The sequence below is a fragment of the Podarcis raffonei genome, chromosome 2 (genome assembly GCF_027172205.1).
Source record: "Podarcis raffonei isolate rPodRaf1 chromosome 2, rPodRaf1.pri, whole genome shotgun sequence".
NCBI lineage: Eukaryota > Metazoa > Chordata > Lepidosauria > Squamata > Lacertidae > Podarcis > Podarcis raffonei.
In genome coordinates, this window is record NC_070603.1 from 70940904 (window position 1) to 70961822 (window position 20919).

The following is a 20919-nucleotide window of genomic DNA, read 5'->3' on the forward strand; positions in this document are numbered from 1 at the left end:
CAACATGCTTCCCTGATGCCAGGCACCCTTGATTTCCCAGTGGTCCCTTGTCTATGCAGACCCTCTAAGTTAAAGAACTTTTCTTTTGCTCAAGACTACCAAGGTCTGTGTTTGCAAGTTTGCAGAGTTCATAATAATAATAATAATTTATACCCCGCCCATCTGGCTGGGTTTCCCCAGCCACTCTGGGCGGCTTCCAACCAACTATTAAAAATACATTAAAACATTCAAATACCCTGAATCAGGCATATCGTTTGCCTGCACTGTTTCTGAATTGACCCTATCGTTGGGGAAAACCTAAACTAGCATACATCTCTTTCACTTTGGCTCTACTTTATGGGATCTGTATTTCCCCCCATCATAAACAAGATATAAATGAAAATGTACTGACTCATGGGCAGGTCAAAGTGCACACGGCTGGTAAAAAAGTGTCTGTAGTCACAGAGGGGAAAGTGGGTGTGGTCAATTTGTGTCTTTGTTTATTTGCTTTGGAAAGAACAAGTTTTCAGAAAAACCTTTTGGCATCACAAGGTTACAGCAGAGGATGTCTGGGAGTGGTCAGTATTTTAAAATATATATTAAAAAGTCAACATTGAAGGGAGGGGCCTGGGGACACAGAAAACCTTTTGGCACCACAGGTATACCTATGGGAGCAGAAACTAAACAGATTAAAAAAGAAAAGGAGGGGCATAGGAGCGGGCAATTAAAGAAAGTTACTTAAAACAAAAAATTCAAATGTGGGGGAATCTTTGGGAGCCACAAACAATCTCTTGGGAGGCCAGATACTGATCACGACTGACCATTTTAGAGTTCATCCGCAATGCTAGAAGAATAACTCTAGTCCTGTTCTGTCTAGCATCAGCTCTCTATTACAACTCCCTCCCTCTTAATACTGGTACAGTGCAATATTCCCAAATTAGAGAGCGATGCAAATACTTACATCTTCCAGAGGCCATGCTTACCTGATATCTGCAGTTATGCCTCACAATCCTGTGGTTTTCCAATTTTGTTTGCTTTTCTCCTTCAAACGTATTCTACAAATTACTGAGCCTCAAGAGTCTTTTTGGCTCTCTCTAGGCTGCTTTCGAAAAGTTAGGACAAGGGATCCACTTATATTGAGTTCTAGACTAAAACTTACAATGGCTTATGATGAGGTGCTTACATACCTTGAAATTGCTTCCCAACCTCTGAAAAAGAAATAAAATAACTGGTCAGACATTTTTGTATTGCGAACAGTAGGTTTTTAACTCTGGTGGTCATAATGTATAGGAAAGTTGAAAGCATCACTGTACATACCAAGCCCCTTCCTGCAAATCTGAGTTCAGGCCAGCTTTGAAACAGGCTTTGAGGCTTTAGGTCAACTAGCATATGGAATCAAATTCAGTTCTATATCATCTGCATCACAGGTGGGCAACCTGCAGCATGGCAGCCCCATGTGCCCATCCCAACCCTATTTTATGCAGCGCCCCCCATGCCTCATCCCCCCATCCGATCAGAGTTCTTTCCTTCCTTTTCATTTTCTCCTTCTTTTCCCTGGCTTTTAAAAGTCTCTCCCTCCCTTTGCTATGTAGTTTCAAAACAAATGGAAGGAACTGTATTTTAGCAAGTGAAAGTAAACTGATGGTGTTTAAAAACGTTTTGCTTGGTTGAATGGCTTGAGGAAAGTAAGTTTCCCCCCAGCTATCTGAGAACGTTTTGGAAGGTTTCTGTCAGAAAGGAATTACTTTCACTTGGGCTGTAGAGTCTACACCAGGGCACTAATGTGAACACGAGTAATTATTTTCTCTGTGTGTGTATGTGTATGTGTCAGGGAACTGCCATCGGAGCCTAGAGTGGAGGTAAGGCTCCCTAACGATGCAGGAGAAGGGACCAGCAGGGAGAGAGAGCAAACTTCCTTTGAGGAAGGAAATAGGAGGGACACCAGGAAGCAAGGGGAGACTGCGGAGAGAGGGCTCCGAGACTCTTCCACAGAGAGCAGCGGGGAGAGCCCAGGACCTCTGTTGGGCACGCCCACTCTGCGCAGGAGACTTCCGCGCAGAGAGGCTAGGAGGAGACTTGGGGTCAAAGAATTTTTATGTTGGAAGAAGTTCAGAAAATGCCCACTGACGGATTCTGCCAGCGACTGACACAGCCATGGAGAAAGGGCTGTCCAGCCAGGGAAAGGTTTAGCCAGGCAACGTTGCCTAGAGCAGCAGCACCCTTTACGCACAAGCAACCCCCAATTCCCTTTACAGTATGTGTGCCTTCATCCACAAAGGAGCAATTTCAATTTTATGCCTCTAAAATCTATCTCAGTTTCCAGTCCTCAATAGCGGTGGGGCTTGATGGGATGTATTGCACTGTGTGTTGCTGGCCCTGTCCCCTCAGTTAGTACGCTCCTGCCCATCATAAGTTCTGGATACCTGAGGTCCCTTGTGGGAATGCAAGCAGGTGTTTGTTTACCCCTACATGCACCTTTAAATTTTTTGTAAAAAAACAAAAACTGAAATACAAGTTTTAAAATATACCAGATTTACACAGAACAGTCAGAAATAATTCTAAAAATGTGTGTGTGTGGCTCCAAGCCAAGAAATCTAGGCCACTTGTAGGCTTGATCACAGATATGTGTTCACCTGTGTGTGCACACGTTCCAAATTATTTTATTTTATTTTAAAAATAACAAGTTGTCATATATACCAGATTTTCACAGAAGAGCAGTAAAAAGAAAGAAATAATGTGTCACCCCAAGTCTGGAAAGGATTTGTGTGAAGGGCTGCTGTTTCCTTTCCTCCCCTTTTCCCTTCCAGCCTCTTGTTACCTGCAATGGCAATTTTTGTTTTGTGCCAGAGAACTTCCACAGAAAGGAGTCACTTTTGAAAAATAAAAAATAAAAATACAATGAACTTGTAAAATTGTGACATGAGCAGAACTAGGGGTGGATGAACAGCCTCTAAGCCATGGGTAAGCAAACTAAGGCCCAGGGGCCGGATTCGGCCCAATCACCTTCTAAATCCAGCCAATCTCTGGGTTATTTGTGGGGCCTGCCTGGTGTTTTTACATGAGTAGAATTTGTGCTTTTATTTAAAATGCATCTCTGGGTTATTTGTGGGGCATAGGAATTCGTTCACGTATAAAAAAAATCAAAATATAGTCCGGCCCCCCACAAGGTCTGAGGGACAGTGGACCGGCCCCCTGCTGAAAAAGTTTGCTGACCCCTGCTCTAAGTGATTATTAGCTATACTGAACTGCAGTCAATTATATAGCACATTATATCTAGGTGAGTACAAATCCATACCCTTGCTGAGTTTAGAAGCATTGTACTTGAGACCAATGTCTTCAAAAATAGTTATCATCAGGGCAGCAGCCTCTTCCTCATAAAACTCAACCAGAAGCTCCACCATCTTCTCCCGAGTTGCCTTCTCCATCCGTCCAAGTGGAATATTCTTACCCCCGGGAGCTGCTGCAGTACGCAACTTAAACTTAAACTTCTCAAAATCTTCTTGGCCAAGATCCTCTAAGGCGTCTAGTAGGAAGTCCTGCATTGTGGCTCCTCCTCCTGACTCCATCGCCAGCTCACAGCCAGGCTGCAAGCAAAGAACCATTTTAAGTGCCAGAAGAAAAGATGTCGCCTGCCCATCATGCAGTAACTCACACGAGCAAGGCCTCTGGAATACATTTTGTAGGTTTCCGGGTGGACAGAAGGGAAGGGAATAACACTGACATCACATACCAACTTTAGGATCCATGTGTGGGTCTTTACCGTACCCATATTACACAGAAGCAGCCCACCTAGCCATCCACCCGTATTTGCATCTGCCACTGCATATTTCCAAAACAAGAACCACTTTGGAACTGTACTGCCTGAACAAGGGATGTAAATCTGCAATCCAAATCCATTTATGTGGGACTAAGTCCCAGTTAATTAAGTAGAACTTACTTCTGAAAGATGTGGTTAGGATTGTACTACAGTGGTACCTCAGGTTACATATGCTTCAGGTTACAGACTCCGCTAACCCAGAAATAATACCTTGGGTTAAGAACTTTGCTTCAGGATGAGAACAGAAATCACGCGGCGGCAGCAGGAGGCCCCATTACCTAAAGTGGTGCTTCAGGTTAAGAACAGTTTCAGGTTAAGAACGGACCTCCAGAACGAATTAAGTACTTAACCCGAGGTACCAATGTATTAATCATGTTCTGTGGAAGCGTGCAGCGAGGATGTTTTTGCTCGAAATTGGGTTTAAAGGGTCCACAAGATGTGTGGCAGGCTGGGAAGCTTTTGCTTTTGACCCAGCCCTCTAGGAACAAGCACTAGTGAGGTCTCATCAGCACCACACCTTTAAATAAGCATTATCCCACTTAAGTCAGTCCTTACTTCCCTCAAAGCAACCTGGGAAGGAAGCATAGCTTGTTAAGGGCGATGAGAGTTGTTAGGAGACACCTGTTCCCCTCATGGAGCTACAGTTCACAGAGCAGTTCTAACAATTACTTCCTTTTCCCAACAAACCCTGGGAATTGTAGTTCTGTTTGGGGAACAGGCATCTCCTAAAAGCACCCATAACGAACTACAGTTCCCAGGCTTCTTTGGGGAAGCCACGACTGTTTAAATCAGGGGTGCCCAAACTTTTTTCAAAGAGGGCCAGATTTGATGAAGTGAGCATGCATGAGGTCCGACCAGCTTTTTAAAAGATTTTACCCCAAGACATATACTACCACGGGGGCCGCATTAAATCGACCTGGCTAGACATGCCTGGTTTAAAGCATGGGTGGGCAAACTGAGGCCCAATCACCTTCTAAATCTGGCCCGCAAATGGTCCAGGAATCAGCGTGTTTTTACGTAAGTAGAATGTATAGTCTGGACTCCCACAAGGTCTGAGGCCCGGTGGACTGGCCCCCTGCTGAAAGTTTGCTGACCCCTGGTTTAAAGTGATGTGGTACTGCTTAAAATCCTTAAAGAATGTCAAAGAAATAAACAACTATCTGACTTTAGAAGACATCTGTTAAGGGAAGCTTTTAATGTTTGATGTTTTCTCATGTTTTTAATATTCTGTTGGGAGCCGCCCAGAGTGGCTGAAGAAACCCAGCGGGATGGGCAGAGTATAAATAATAAATTTATCATCATCATCATCATCATCATGAACTAGAAAGAAATCACCTACTACTCAAAAATAAGTTTGGTTTCTTCCCACAACCCTTTCTCCCCCGCTCGCCCTTCTGAGCAAAACACCCCCAGCTTTTCAGACGCGCTCTACAGCTCGGCTTCGGCCATTATCATCAGCCAGGTCCTGCCTGAACTGTTCCTTCTTCACAAAAGGTTTCGAGTAAGTCTTTCTCACCAAATGCCTGTCCCTCTCAGCTTTCACTTCGTCTCCGCCCCAACAGGAAAACACCTCCCATTCCGCCCAGCCGCCAGGCGGCCTTGTGGGCTTGTCAGGAAGCGGCTCTCAGGCACTACTACCCTCCCGCCACCTCGTCCATTGCGACACGAGCGGGGCGGGGGTCGCATTAAACAGCTGCCTCGTCGTTTATTCAGTATCAAGGGGGCCCTGTTGCCCCATTTCCCCCGCCCACAGCGCGGCCAGGCTTGGCCCCACCGGTGGAAACACTCCGCCGGACTGGAAGGCGAGCACATTCCCGCCGCCACCCAGGGGGAACTTTCCTCCCAGCTCCTAATGGCGCCTCCTTTGGCCGCCCACGACCTACTCGCTGCCGTCTCTAGGCAAGGCTGGCTGGCTGGCGCTGCAGGAACATCGGGTGAGGGGACGATGGGCAGCGGACTCACCTCTCCGGAGTCAGTCCAGGATAAAGAAGCCGAGCGAGAAAGTGAAAGTGACGTGGCTCAGGCGGCGGGGGAGGGGGAGAGAGGTGCCCTAAGTCAGACTTTCGATTGCATATCGGGCATGGCCAACCTTGGCCCTCCAGATATTTTGGGACTACAACTCCCATCACCCCTAGCTAACAGGACCAGTGGTCGGGGATGGTGGGAATTGTAGTCCCAAAAAACATCTGGAGGGCCAAGTTTGGCCATGCCTGGAATATGCAGTACAGATAGAAGCCTTCGCCAACCTGGTGCCCTCCAGATGGCATGTATTATGACTCCCATCAGCCCCCAGCTATCATTGGTGCGCTGGTTTGGGGTAATGGGAGTCGTAGACCCAAACTTCTGGAGGGCAACAGGTTGGCAAAGGGTGGTGTGTATGTTGTTGCGCACCCCCTCCCATTTCTCTTCAAGGCCAGTGAGCGCTTTCGGTTGGTGGCACAGACCATTTGGGGCTCAGTGTAAATAGAAACTGCACTCTTTCAGGGGGACTTAACGTCTGTTGTTGAAAAGGCAACTTAATAAAATAATAAAACTGGTAAAAAATAAATGCAACTTAATAATTATTTAATTAGTTATTTACCACCCTCCACCCTAAAGTCCCAGGCGGGTTACAGCATTAAAGGCAACATTTAAAACAACCACGCACCTATTTGTCTATAAATAACATTTTCACCTTGGACTTTACATCTGCTTAACCCCGGGTACCCCTCTGCCAGATATTGCTGGACTACAACTCCCATTGCCCCTGACCTTGCTGGCTGGGGCTGGTTGGAATTGTAGTCCAACAGCCAGAGGACAGTGTTGGCTACCCCTGCCTTGCACTTTCACTAAGGGAAAGGCACAACTTGCACAGAATACTGTACTCTAATGATGGGTTGTGTCATTATCAATGAATTGCTTGCATTTCAGAAAACATTCTATGACTTCTTGTCATCATGAGGAATTTAGTATCGCTGAATCAGTGTCTTTGTTTCCGAGAACCATTGTTCTGATTCCTATTCTGAAATAAAATGCCGTTTTCTTAATCTTCATTCATCCAGGACTGACCAGTGTCTTTTCCTTCCATGCAGACTTCCCCCCTTTATTTTTATCTCTTTATGTGTTTCCCACTTTTTGGGAAGCAGGGTGGCCAAGGCGGGGTGTTATGTGAGGCACATTTGTAGAAATTAGAAACACCACAAATTTGCAGGCTGAAATAAAATGTAGCTGGTTTTATGCGGGGCAGCTGAAAGGCTGCCTGAAGCTCCTCTTCCTGTTTCCATTCAGGCTGCCTGAGGAGAAACAGTGGCTGCACCATGGCCAACATGTCTAGGTTCAGGTATTGGTTGGTCTGACGCAGTCAAAATAAATAAATAAACTAAAAAATTGCACCTTAGTGAGAACAAATTTAGCTGATCTCTAAGGTGCTACTGGACAATTTAAATTCCCCCCCAAACATGTCTAGGATAAGCTGAAACCTTTACTCAGCGTCAACTTGGGAGACCTGGAGCAGGGCCTTTTCCCTAGTTGCACCCTTTATGGAATTCCCTCTAGAGCACTGAAGAGCTGCCTCATGTTGTACTTAAAACTCCCTTCCTCCTTGTCCACTGGCCATGCTGGCTGGGGCTGACGGGAATTGGGAGCCCAAGAATATCTGGAGGGCCACCAGCTCCTCATCCCTGCTCTAGAGGCATGGATAGCTTTGACATGGCTCAGAGTTTGTAGCATGGTGAATAAATGGTGGTTTGCCCCAGCTTTCAGTGCTTATTGTTATTTTAAAATTAATTAATATATCACTTAAGGCCAAAATAGGCATCTAAGCAGTATACTATTTATATCTATTTATTAGTTGTTCATTTGATTTATTACCCAGTGCTCACCATCAAGTTCATGGCAACTGAGCCGAATCAAAGTACCTGGTCCTACTGGTAGTAGCCAGGGCAGATTCTCCCACTAGCACAGTGGGGCTACCCTCTTCTCTCTCTGCATCCTCGCAACACCACCTCCACATCCACTCGGGTCAGAAGAACCCGCAGAACAGCACATGGGGGATATTGTTCCACTGGGCAAGCAGAGGTCAATCTCCTAGCACAACACTGAATTCCACAATATTAAAATAAAAATAAATTTACACAAACATTTAAAATGTTTACCTATGGATACACTGGGGAGCTGCAAGTGTCCACCAATATTTTCTTGGACACTCACACTATTCTGGCATTGGATGGGCAGTATCCCTTATGTACACCCATCCCAAACTCTAGCTGCAGACTGACCAGACTTGTTAAGCACAGGAGGTTTTATTGTTGAAACACAAATGGAAAAAAAGATACCCCAAGTTACATCAGAGAATACAAAATACTTAGAAAACTAAGCCCCCCTCCCTTGGCACATAAGTCTCCCCCTGCCCCCAAAACATACTGCACATTTATTCTGTTGGACAACTGCAGCGAAATAAATCGATACCTTCCAGCAGCAAAAGTCAGCCGCAGGATGCTCTTACTGTGTATATTGAAACTGCCCACTATGCACAGTCCCAACATCCTGGTCTGTTTCAACTGTTAAAAAACAACATCACCACCATCATTGTGTTCCCAGAAATGAAGATTTGGTTTCATAAAGATTCTGTTAAAGAGAGCTTTGCAAGCACATAAATCGGCTTGTATAAAAACCACATAATTAAACATGCTCTTGTACAATTTAGCCATTTCAGGTGGAAATCACCCGCACAAAGTCACAGGCTCCAAACGGGGGATGCAGCTTCCCAAGGGGCAGAGACGAGCGTAACTCCCATCCATATTAAGAAATGAAGAAACTTGATGTCTGATCGCCAGCTTCGTAAACAGCTGCACATTTTTTCCCGGGTTGGCTCCCTGCCAGCCTCCACCATCCTATGTCAGCGTTTCACCTTTTGTTACCTGTCAAAAGAAAGAAGAGAGCTTGCTTGCCTTGCAATGTGGTTTCCTGGGAGGGGAAGGGGGAAGAGGATATTCCTAAGTTTCTTTAGGAAACTTATATGTAGTATTAGTGCAAGAGTATAGATATTATTATTTTTTGTGTGCACACTTGGATCACATAACACTTTAAAATCTAAAAATAAAGCAAAAGTAGCTGGGCTGACCCATATAAAACAATCCCAAATCCATGTTAGGTCAATAGCTTCACTAGGCCAACCAAAATTTCAGAAAATAGCATCAATAACCTATTTCATGCCACTCTGGTAACACTTTTGTAAACTGTTTTTTTTAAAAAATCAAGCAATGTATACATGTTATGAAATATATTAATAATACACATACATTCCCCCAATATGATAACTTAATATCGAATACAGCGTTAAGTGTAGTGAACGTTTTCTGGGTGGAATGTGTGGGCCAAATATGTGTGATGAAGAAGGCTCCAGGCAACAACAAAAAAGGCTTGTATCACAATGTGTCTGCCTTCTCCCTTATATGCTAGTTTTCTATGTACAAGAAGGTTTGGGAGGAAAGGCAGAACATGACTGGAGGGCTTTTGCATTGCAGGGGGTTGAACTAGATGACCCATGGGATCCCTTATCTATGAATCACTCAAGCACACAAGGGCCATAGCTAAGTGGCAGAGGTTCCATTGCAGGCATATCCAGTTAGCGCTGGCAAGATCCCTTGACTGAAATCCTGCAGAGCCACTTGCCCATCAGCACAGGTCATACTAAGCTGGATGGTCCAGATCTGACTCAGCATTTGTCGGCTTCCTACATCCCTGCGCCCAACCTGAAACTGACCACCTGGTTCCTCTCAACCTCCAGGGAGGGCATAAGCAGGCCTGGCTTCCGTGCCTGGAGGAAGACTGCAAAAGGGAGCAGAGGGTCGCGGCAGCAGAATCCCCGAAGCCAAGTCGGCCGCGGGTGCAGCCGCCAGGCAAAAGGGGTCACCGCCTTCCGGGGTCCCCCATCCTAAGGAGCAGCCGCCGCCGCCTTACCCGGGCCTCGATGTATTCGATCCGCCTCTCCAGCGCCGTCAGCTTCTCGTTGAGCGTGGCCAGGCGCGAGCGGCAGGACATGTCTGCAGGCGGAGAAAAGGGAAAGTGAGAGATGGGTAACCAGCGCCCCCAGTCAGACACCCCCCCCCGCCCCGCTTGGCAGGGATCGCGACCCCCATAGGGAAGGAAGGAAGAAGGCTGGGGCGGCGGCTTATGTACCGAAGGAGTTGAGGAAGTCCGCGATCTTCTTGATGGAGCTGGTGATCACCTCGATGTACTCGCGGTTGGCCCAGTCCTGGTGGATCTCGCGCTGAACCGGGTCCTCCTGCACCGACATGGCCGACAGCTGGGAGCAGACCACCCCCCCTCCCCGGACGCTGCTGCACTTGCGCACAAGACGCAGCCCGTCTCCCCAAGCTTGCTTTTTCCTGTCTCGCAGGAGCAGGCCCAAGGTTGCAGTACGCGTGCGCCGTCCTTCCCTGGGCCCCGCCCTCCCCAAACCCGCGAGTCTGCGCACTGCGGCAAGTCTGGGATTGCTGAGCAGATGCAGAGACAGAGTTGGCATTTGGGTTTGTTGTGGGTTCAATCTTTTGCTTGTATTTCTCTTTTGAGGCCCAGTAGTGAGGGGGTTTTTTAGATTAAGGAAAGTCAGGTCTACCATACCTAAAGCCTGCAAGGGGGAGATAGCAAGAGTGGGAGTCTTAGGCTTATAAATCATGTGAAGTCAATTTCAAACATATTTGTGCTTCTTACGCTTTTAATAAAAGGGCTAAGAACACACTGTTTTGGCTACAATACTTATCTTTCCTGATGTTGTGGTTTACCAGATTTTCTTCTTTTTCATAGCTTTGATGTGTAGCTGCAGAAGCCAATATTGCAGCATTGCGTACTACTTTTACACTCTGGAATTAATGTTTCTCTGGACTTGAAAACTTATGACGCAAAAACTCCTTCCTTCATAGCCATTATGAGGGAAGAAACTGCTGTGTCCCTACAATAAAGCATTTAAAAATCTACAAAATCAAGCATTATAGTTAAAGGCCTAAGGGACTTTAAAAAGCAGGACTGCCCAAATTTAAAATGCAAATCCCACACCTTAAGACATATTCAAACCCCAGTTAACACCCATGTAAGATATAAAGTTACAAAAACAAGAGACATATATTTGCTTTCCTTCCCATCTAATTCATGAAATTTGGGGCATGACTGATTCTCTGCTTACTTGCCATTTTCTTACACTCTGGAAAGCTACATGTATTTCATATTAAATAGAGATAACAGCAATACTTGAAAGACTAAAGCTAGCTGGACAATTCAGGACAGCAAAATTTATATTTTTTCAATGTGTAGACATGGACATGATTCCATAACATTCAATTGCCCTATTTAAATGCTTATAGACAATGTCACAGAAGCCTTGAAATGACTTGTGGGTAAGGGACACAAATGCTGAAGGTTAATTAAACCTACAGAAATGTCATTAGTGCCCCTTTAGAACTATAACACTTGCCACAGCATGCAACAGTTAGGATTTCTAATTTATTTAGTAAATTTGTGAATGAAACTCCAAAGATCTTAATACATATTTCTGCATGTAGCACTACAAACACAACAGTCTAGAACACTATACAAATGAGCAGTGAAATATTTTCATGAGACGAAAGCAACCAAAATGAACATTTTAGTATTTTTTCAAATGTTTAATCAAACATTTCAAATGTTGATTCTTGACTCAAATGAAAAGTTGTATGTTTTGTTTTTACATATCACGAGTGGAGAATATTTAGGGATGGACAGAGCAAGGCATATGAGAGAGGAAAAGGGAGACAGATTTGGATGCAAGGAGAAAAGTGCTTTGAATTTCAAGGTGCAAATCTTTCTAGAGATCCACATAAGCTCACTGAAGCACAGGTGTTCTGGACACACAAACCATTCAATATTTGCTTCCTTTAATTTACTAGTTCCAGTAATTATGCCATGAAGAATTAAGCCAGTATAGCCCATGCTAATCAGAGCTGTCTTCATCACTGTCTTTGATATCCATCCCATCTTCATTCTCTGAATCTTCCCCTTCCTCCTCCTCCTCCTGGGGGAAAAAAATCATGGCACTGATGCACAAGTGGTGAAGATTAAGGGATACAGATGTATGCACATTATCTATAAGCATTTTCATTGAGCTAGCCATCACAACCCCAAATATTTCTTGGCCTCTAACCACCAGTTTTAACCTTATTAGCATATATGTAAAGTTAGGGGTGGGTTTCCCCAATGTGCAAATTGCTGCCTTTCCATGTCCAAGAAAGGAATGGTTCAGAGTGCCATTTCCATCTTAATCTTATCTCATTAGGCTAACCGGATTATGCCCATTGGTCAGCCTACCCCCCCCCCCGAGCCTACAGACTGCAGCTCATTTCGTGCAAAAGATGTTAGTGAGAAAGACGCAACAGTGGCACAGCTCAGATTACAACAACAGTGAAGACATCTTATCATTGTGCATTTCCTGTACCAGAAACAGAATGATAATCTTGACCCTTCCCCTACTGCAGAATATAATGATTATAAAAACAACAACCACAACCACAATAGTTGCTTTAGAGAATTACCTCTGTGGGAAGCTTGGAAATCTCCTCCTCCATCTTGCTAGCTTGGGATGCCTGTGAAAGAATCTCTTCTCCCTAAAATGGACACAATAAACTTATGATGCCACTCAAAAATGGAACTCCCCTCTCTCTTGACTGGCTTTCTGCTACTCTGTGAAGACCTTTCGTTTTAGACATGCATTTGACTCCTGGCATATGACTATTTGGTTTTAAAGTTCTTTTGGTTGCTGTCCCTGCCCCTTTTTAGCTGTTCTTGCATTTGTCACTTACTGTATTTTGAAGAACTAAATAAATAAAATAAAAAAATTGTCCAGTAGCACCTTGGAGACCAACTAAGTTTGTTCTGGACAATTTTTTTATTTAATTTGACTGCGTCAGACCAACACAGCTACCTACCTTTTGAAGGTGTGTTATGAGCTGCCTCAAACATTCTACTGGAAGAACAGGGCACAAATACTTTTAATTTAATAAAGGGCTTATTTCTTATTCTATTTCACACAAATACTGTGTGTGTTACTGTTACCCGTATATCATTCCATTGAAGAGGATGAACACACTGTCAGCAAACTGGCTTCCAAAAGCCAGTATGTGAAAATTAATTTCTTTGAGTTCAGAGGCCCTTTCAGATGATCTCCATCGAAATAAATCATTCAACAAGCTAGCAACAACTGGACACCATGACGCTATCTGCACCATGGATGAGAGAAGAGGAACCCAGATCAATATAACATTGCAGTTGCACGTGGCTCATCTAGTTCCAACAATTTTAACTTTACCATTTCTTCACTGTACAGAGCTTGCTTAGTGTTCACTCAGCTTTCTAAATTTAAAGACATCCGATAAGATAAAAGTTATGATCTTCCATGTATTTAAATGTTATTTACTCTGCTAATACTTGAATAATGATGTCCATTCAAATTCCACCAAGCTCTGTCAATGAGCCATTCACAAGAAACCAAGTGGTGCTGTACACATATATATTCTCACCTGCAGATCCCTGTTTTTGAGGACGCCCACCCAGAAAGCTTCCTGACAATGATTGAGAGCCAACATTGCTTTCACTCGGTAAACAAACAGCTCAAGGGATTTCTTCAGTAGTGGTACATGGCTGGTGAGTCCTGTGTCTTGATGAATCTACACATGGAAGAAATGCACAGAAGGAAATTAACGGTCCTTATCTGCATCTTTTTCTGTATTGAATCAGGATTGTTCAGTTGGTTTGGGATATAGGAAATCTGGCTTCAAACCCTGTTTTATGAATGCACTGAATGGCATTCAGCAAGGTTTTATCTCCCTGCCTCTGCTATGATAGAAATAATGACCTTCAATATGGTTGTTATAACTAAATAGTATAAAGGTTGTAAAATGTATATTATAAACTTAAGAGTGCTATTGATATTGTAGCTTGTTGCCTTTGGACAAACTTGCTCTTTCTTCTGAAGTCTGTCTTCTACCTCCCCTTCTCTCCCAGTTGCTAACTCTAAAGGGACAAGTGTAAGGTCAAGGAACAAGTTGTAGGCAACAGGACTGGCAGTGGGGCATAGGGGAGGCAGGAAAGGGTCTGCTGCCATAAATATAACCTTCTTAAGTTGATCAGGGTTGAATATTATATTACTACTACTACTACTACTATTATTTTACAACAACAACAAAAACAATATCAGGAGTAGCAAAACAGATGATGACAATTTAGCCTTCTAGAAGAATATACCTGTGGCTGTGATACGTCCATAATAATAAAGGTCAGACTTACAGGCTAATAGCAATTAGCTTATAAAAATGTTAGCCGGACCCTTCTTATTATGCATGGACAGGAATGGATAAAGCAAGAATATCTGGAGGACAACCTGGAGATTCCCAGCCTCTTACTGGATTTGCAATTCATTACAAATAATCACTGAAATGGGAAGACTGAGCATACTTTGATAGAGAACTTAAAGCAGATTGACCAGATTGTACAAATTTAGAAGCCAACACCTTGTTTGTAGCCTGCTTTACCTTGGAATGGCCACATATGTGGTGAAGTTGTCTAGTGCTCAGCTGCAAGGTTTTCAGCAAACTCTGTACATCCTCCTGGAAGGCGGAAGAAAACCATTTACAAACCAGCTCAAAACTGCCACCTATTGGGCTACTTGGAATACTGCATTATCACTGTAACTCAAGGCTCTATTTTCACTCAGTGGCTTATACCGAACCAGTTAGGACGGCTTTGCATATTGCATCACACCAAACTCAGGTTTGCTACCAAGTGTACTGTACATTAAAAAAGGAGTTGCAGTCAGTCTTGGTTCCTGGACAAGTGTACTTGTATGATGCCCACAAGTCCCCTAAACCTCTTTGAGATGTATATTTAAAAGTAACACACGAAACAGCCCTTATCTGAGTTACTGTCTTACTATTAATTAACCCATGCTCTGGGTCATGGCACTTTTGCAAGGAAGTGTCACTAAGGCACATAATTTGTTTCACCCCCTGTTCAGTTCTCAGATCAACTCAGTTATACCAAACATTTCCTCCCCCATTTTCATTGTATCATTTGCACAGTCACTATAAAGGTAAAGGTACCCCTGCCCGTACGGGCCAGTCTTGACAGACTCTAGGGTTGTGCGCCCATCTCACTTAAGAGGCCGGGGGCCAGCGCTGTCCGAAGACACTTCTAGGTCACGTGGCCAGCGTGACAAAGCTGCATCTGGCGAGCCAGCGCAGCACACGGAAACGCCATTTACCTTCCCACCAGTAAGCGGTCCCTATTTATCTACTTGCACCTGGGGGGGGGCTTTCGAACTGCTAGGTTGGCAGGCGCTGGGACCGAGCAACGGGAGCGCACCCCGCCGCGGGGATTCGAACCGCCAACCTTTCGATCGGCAAGCCCTAGGCGCTGAGGCTTTTACCCACAGCGCCACCCGCATCCCTTAGTCACTATACTACATGCTTAAAAAGAGCAGCCACAAATTGTTCAGTCCATTCATTCCCGTGTCAATCAAAAGACAGCCCTGTTTCCAACACCTTACCCTGTGTTTTTTAAAGCTGCAGTCCAATAGGGGCATGCCAAGCTTCAAGAATGTTTCCACAAAAAGACGCCCATACTGTGCGGAGCAAAGACAAAAAGGCAGAAAATGTGGTAATTGCTTACAAAAATTAGGAGATGCTATTTGAACAAGCCACGAGTTTACATCACAGAGCATGGAACCTTGCATATTTGTTTATTTCCCTTTCCAGCTTAATCAGGGAAGAAGTATTAAAGCATATCCCTGCCATCAATTTACATCATTTTAATTTTTATAGTTTCACCCAAACAATCTCAGGAACTGTTTCATAGGATGCCTGTAGTGCAATGTAGCTATGTAATCAAAAGGTATTTGTGCTCCAAAGTTTCTCTACTGTAGCAGGAATATTTGGACAGAAGGTACATGTGCCAGTAATTTCAAGTATCAGCATGGTGCTCCCTCATACCTACATCCAAGTTCACATAATAAGCACCTTTCACTGAATGAAGTGCTGTGCTCCCTGCCTTGCAATTATAACCAGGTGCAGAGTCAAATTGAAGTATCAGAGTGGAAGGCTCTTGGAAGTCCTAGATTGCCTGGGTTGTTTTTGGCACTAGGAGACCAGCTACCTTTGAATGCTCTCCATTTTTTCCTCAATTCCTGCTGTTCACTGCAAGATCTCTGTAACTAAGAATTAGCACCTGAGCTTGCTTCCCCCCCGCCCTGCTCCCTCCCAGCCCCCTTTTCTTTTGTGTGAGCTTGAAGGCAGGGATTGTCTTCTCGCACATTTGTAAGCCCCTGTGGGAGCCACCATTGTCATCAGATCCTCAACTTACCTTCAGGCAAGCACTGAGCACAGGCCTACTGTCAAATACCTGTTTGGAAAGAGTAAAGGATCCAGCAGAAAGAATGATGAGAAGCCAGAATGCTAGTTAAAGCAATTCCTCCCACCTTCCCAAGGAACGTAAAAGTCTGTACAAGGTCCTGAGGCAGCTTATTCCAGCTGAACAGCTCTTGTAAGAAATTGCTGTTAGGAAGTTTCTCCTAATGTTTAGCCAAAATCAGCTTCCCTGCAATTTCCACCCATTGATTCTAGTCTGCACTCTGGAACAGCCCCCTGTTTCTGCATGGCAGTCCCTTCAGATGTTTGATGATGGTTATCACATCTTTTTTTTTTTTACTCTTCTCCAGGTTAAACATAAAGGCACTCATTTTGACTAAATGGATAAGAATACAGGAATCCTGCATGGTCGTATTCCAGCAATGCACGTTCCTTGTTAATGTGAAGGCTGCTCACCTTGACTAAATTAACAAGGATGTGAAAATCCCGGACAGCCAGGTTCCAGCGCAGCAACTTCTCTAGCTGGACCTGTGGAATAACAAGAGTAGAAATATGATTATTTGGGTATCGTCTGGCTGCTGCCAGGAGACATGTTCTTCAAGGTGAGGAAGAGGCAGTGGTGATGAGCAAGTCTGAGGTTCACCGAGGCTTGTTCACACAATGCTAAATCACAGGTTAGTGTTACATTTCAGTTAGGCCACTGTCAGTTATGAAAGACAACACATTTATATGACTGAGGTTCCCTACAATAAACAATACAAGTGACCTCCAGCAGGTACTTTCAAGCAAATTGTGCTTAAATGCCATGGAGAGTGTGTGTGTGTCTCTCTCTCTCTCTCTCTGTGTGTGTGTGTACCTTTACAACTGATTAAACATGTGCTATTTTACCACTTAGTTATTGTACAGTGGTGCCCCGCAAGACGAATGCCTCGCAAGACGGAAAACCCGCTAGACGAAAGGGTTTTCCGTTTTGGAGGTGCTTCGCAAAACGAATTTCCTATGGGCTTGCTTCGCAAGACGAAAATGTCTTGCGAGTTCCTGCGGGGTTTTTTTCCTCCCCCCCCTTTTCCCAAGCCGCTAAGCCGCTTATCAGCTGATCTGCTAAGCCGCTAAACAGCTGATCCGCTAAGCCGCTTATCAGCTGATCCGCTAAGCCGCTTATCAGCTGATCCGCTAAGCCGCTTATCAGCTGATCCGCTAAGCCGCTTATCAGCTGATCCGCTAAGCCGCTAAGCCACTTAACAGCTGATCCGCTAAGCCGCTTATCAGCTGATCTGTTAAGCCCGCTAAGCCGCTAATAGCGCTAATCCGCTAATGGGCTTGCTTCGCAAGACGAAAAAACCGCAAGACGAAGAGACTCGCGGAATGGATTCTTTTCGTCTTGCGAGGCACCACTGTACTTGTGCAAAATTAGCTCTGAGCTTCAGGAATGAAGTACATGGTGAGGCTGAACATGCTCTAACACATTCTGCCAGAGCTATGGTAGGCAGACTTCCTGCTAGAAATCTCAGATACCCTATGTCACCCTACCTCACTGGAATCTGATGGTTTTCCAGCAGAAATGCTTTTTGCTGAGCTCTCTAGCTGAGCCATCATCACTCGGAAGAAAACTGGAAAAGTTTGCCTGGTAAAAATAGAAAGTTGTGCTGAAGTCACACCATTTTGAAATAACACACAGCTTTCTGAGCATTCTTATTTTCTGAAGCATTTACATATTATTTATGCTGTATACATAATATAAGTTTCTCCAATATTTCTTCTTTTTGGAGAACTGTTCAATGGAAAAAATAAATCTCAAGGTCCCCATTACCTGGTCAACGTAGGGTAAGTGGAAGAGTATTCATCTTTAGAAGACTGAATCAGCTGCGGAATCCCAACACTGCAAATGTCTTCTATTGCCTTCAGTATATTATCTGTGTGCTCCATATAGATACTGTGCGGAACAATTTTTTTTACAAAAATTACCAGAATTCCATATGGTATCAGAAAGCCTTATAAGGCTTACACTACATTACATTACATTTGGCTTGATGTACTAGAAAAGCATAAAAGATGTTTTCTTCCCTATTTCATCAATATTCATAATTATAAACATGTAGCGTAGTTACAAATGCAATTTGATTAGAAATTGTGATTTTTAAACAATCTCAGTAGTTGCCAATGAGGCCTTTTCAGTGTCAAATGAAATAAACTGGCTGCTACATCATGATCTTTTTGTGGGAATGAAAGTAGAGAGCATTATGCTTATATCTCATACAGAAAGCCATCCTTACCAGAACAAAGTGTGGAGAGCATCATTAAACTGGGTGCCCTTCTGACGAATTCCACTGGGCTGCAGCCATGATTGGCAGAGAAAATGTTTAGTGATGGAAGCTGTCGAAGAAGAACAAAAGAAGAATGCATGGATTTATTTTATTGTGCAGGGCAGGCAACAGTCTATTGATCCACTTTCAGTGTCTCAGTCGGGTAGCCAGCATGGGGCTATCTTGAGGTTGCTGAACTCCAACTCCCATTAGGCCAGCCAAGAAAGCCAATGGTCTGGCATGATGGGAGTTGTAGTCCAGCAACATTTTAGGGGCACCATACTGGCTATCCATGAGCTAGGCAGATAACATGTGTTGAACACCATGTGATTTTGCATCAACTTTTATTTCTTGCCATTTGTGATATCTGTGGGCCCAAGCACCTGTGGTTCTGCAACCGTTGGAGTCATAGTCTCATAATCCTGTAACTATTTTTCAATTATCTCTGTTGGGTTGTCACCTACAAAGCTCTCCCTGTTTTCAGGGAATTTCCAATAAGACGTACAAACATTGTGTGCATCATCCACTTTGGAATCCTACTTTCCATCTAGGTTAGGTAAGAAACACTAACCATAAATTAATTCCTTTCAACATTTTATTTCTTGAAAGCATAGCATGCCTTCTTCAATGTGCTTGCTGAAACTCTCAAAACTACACATAATTTATACAAATTAAAGCTATGCAATGCAAGGAAACTCTGTACACATTACCTATTTCATTGCTTTTCTGGCTAGTCCCAGATTTTTCAGTAATGACAAGCAGAAGCTGAGTGAGGCTCAGTGCACAGTAAATGTTGGGAATACTGTGCTGGAAGTTCAGTAAGTATTGAAAACTCTGACTGTAGGATACAAAAAAGAAATTATTATTATTATTATTATTATTATTATTAACAGCATTGCTGGTATATAGGTATAATAAACACTTTCTAATATTCCGTTTCCCATGCCCAGTGATGGATCCTATATCCTGTTTCTGAATCTTTACCTTTTAGATCCATTTGAAAAACTACCTGGAAGGATCAGGTACTTTGACAAGAGGAAAGGTGGTCTATTCAAAATAGGGCTAAAAAAACATTAAGGGGTGCACCATGAGGGACATGTTCTTTATTTTACCTGAGTAACTCCTCAAGAGGGAGATCTCTCTCCCCTGGCTTGAGTCTATGTGCTAGGACACGGAGACCAGATTTCAGCAAGCTATGGTTTTCGTGTTGAGAAAATCCACTCCTGAGGAAAGAGAAGACATCAATCACCTTTTGCAATAATGCCTAGTGTGGGGAAGAGAAATGTAAGCATTCTCCAAGCTCTATATGTTTTTCATGCACTGACTGCCAGCCACATGTCATCAGAAATCTTGGGACTCATTTCTACAGCAGAGGACTATCAGCTCTGATGGCACAGTTGGGCACCCTAAAGTTTTGCTTATGTTCTTGTCTTAATCTGACCAAGTAACTGTGTCAGGGCTATATGACAATGAGCTTCACAGGAGCCTATTGCTGACCTTAGCTAAGGATGGCTTGTTTGATGGGAGTCCTAGCCAAGAAGAAAAATAAGAGCCCTAAAATAAGAGTGATGGTTCATCCTCACTGTCATATTTGCACTTCCGCACACTCACCAAGCAAACAGAAGGTGAAAGACTTGCAATAATCGCTGATAACAGGAAGACATGAGGTGGTGTTCTTGAATGTTGACCCTTGGCCCATCGATCACACCATGGTTCTCTGCAATCAGTGCCTTAATTGAAGAACAAACTATTAAGTAAAAAGCTGCCATTTGCTTGCTTACATTGTGATCCACCTACTTTACAAAACACTCATGATGGAAACAAACACCATACCTGATAAAACACACATTGTATGTTGATGTAGCCTAAACAATTTACTTTCTAACCTGGAAGTAGTTGTGCATATTTTCCATGTGGTTACACAGTGGCTTCAAGAGTTCAACAGCATATTCAATCACTTCTTGAGATGATCTTTGACAAAGATGTGAGAATCCAACATTTCTATTTCCCTTTCCCTGTAGAAAATCCAAGGTTTTTAAAGTTTTATGCAGCGATCAGCCCTTAGTATAGGTGAAAGGGATTTTACCAATGAATGCTCAGCAAACATGAAATTTTCTCCAATATAGAATAAAGTGCATGGCTGGTACCAGAGTAAAGCTGGGCACATAACTGGGTCACCTTTTGAAGAGAATAAACTTGGAAAAATGTGGCTTGGGCTTCCTCCTCCTGTTCCCTCCCCAGCTTCCTACTTTGATCAAACCATAGTTTACTAAATTAGGTTTAACAACAAACTATAATTTGATCAAACCAGGAAGTATACAAGAGTGAATCAGAATGCACAAGGGACAAAGAGAGTGCATTACTTTTGCACAATAGGCTAGTTTTTACACACTCAACGCATCCCTCTCTGCCCTCCACCCAGGCAAGCAAGAAGCACTATCAGAATTCAAGG

The 20919-nt window shown here is 43.7% G+C and overlaps 3 protein-coding genes across 22 annotated transcripts in view; all 3 read right to left on the reverse strand.

The window, feature by feature from the left end:
* LOC128408116 (NACHT, LRR and PYD domains-containing protein 3-like) overlaps positions 1-5900 on the reverse strand; it is a 27077-nt gene extending 21177 nt beyond the window's left edge. For 8 of the 13 annotated variants that reach the window (XR_008328973.1, XR_008328974.1, XR_008328972.1 and 5 more), the window contains exons 1-2: positions 3275-3909; positions 1167-1187 (exon numbers count right to left, since the gene is read on the reverse strand). Coding sequence is in view for 6 of the 13 variants with exons in the window: in XM_053377357.1 (XP_053233332.1) it covers positions 1167-1187; positions 3275-3581 (328 nt within the window). In the remaining 7 variants the exon portion in view is untranslated. The other 5 variants (XM_053377353.1, XM_053377354.1, XM_053377355.1 and 2 more) reach the window with 5 other exon arrangements.
* A 2157-nt stretch (positions 5901-8057) lies between these two features.
* On the reverse strand, positions 8058-10143 carry BRK1 (BRICK1 subunit of SCAR/WAVE actin nucleating complex). Its single transcript, XM_053377379.1, has 3 exons — positions 9956-10143; positions 9737-9819; positions 8058-8694 (listed from the first exon to the last, which is right to left on the reverse strand). Exons 1-3 carry the CDS (start codon positions 10071-10073, stop codon positions 8668-8670), a joined length of 228 nt encoding a protein of 75 aa, XP_053233354.1. The 5' UTR covers positions 10074-10143; the 3' UTR covers positions 8058-8667.
* Positions 9953-20919, reverse strand: part of FANCD2 (FA complementation group D2) — a 39654-nt gene continuing 28687 nt past the window's right edge. For 5 of the 8 annotated variants that reach the window (XM_053377366.1, XM_053377363.1, XM_053377369.1 and 2 more), the window contains 14 exons: positions 20354-20482; positions 20079-20197; positions 19580-19690; positions 19178-19305; positions 18438-18537; positions 17975-18097; positions 17695-17788; positions 16621-16692; positions 16160-16198; positions 15348-15422; positions 14335-14409; positions 13324-13470; positions 12340-12411; positions 9953-10727 (listed from right to left, as the gene is read on the reverse strand). In XM_053377366.1, coding sequence (XP_053233341.1) covers positions 10632-10727; positions 12340-12411; positions 13324-13470; positions 14335-14409; positions 15348-15422; positions 16160-16198; positions 16621-16692; positions 17695-17788; positions 17975-18097; positions 18438-18537; positions 19178-19305; positions 19580-19690; positions 20079-20197; positions 20354-20482 — 1380 coding nt within the window. In that variant the 3' untranslated portion in view covers positions 9953-10631. Of the gene's footprint in view, positions 10728-11253; positions 11823-12339; positions 12412-13323; positions 13471-14334; positions 14410-15347; positions 15423-16159; positions 16199-16620; positions 16693-17694; positions 17789-17974; positions 18098-18437; positions 18538-19177; positions 19306-19579; positions 19691-20078; positions 20198-20353; positions 20483-20919 lie in introns of those variants that run through there. The other 3 variants (XM_053377365.1, XM_053377364.1, XM_053377368.1) reach the window with 3 other exon arrangements.

What these genes read in the sequence shown, in the direction of transcription:
- BRK1 (XM_053377379.1), bottom strand. Translation starts at nt 10,073, where the DNA reads ATGTCGGTGCAGGAGGACCCGGTTCAGCGCGAGATCCACCAGGACTGG. An exon ending in GGACTTCCTCAACTCCTTCG is followed by an intron (nt 9,820 to 9,955) that starts GTACATAAGCCG and finishes CTCCGCCTGCAG; the next exon opens with ACATGTCCTGCCGCTCGCGC. An exon ending in TCGAATACATCGAGGCCCGG is followed by an intron (nt 8,695 to 9,736) that starts GTAAGGCGGCGG and finishes TTCTTTTGACAG; the next exon opens with GTAACAAAAGGTGAAACGCT.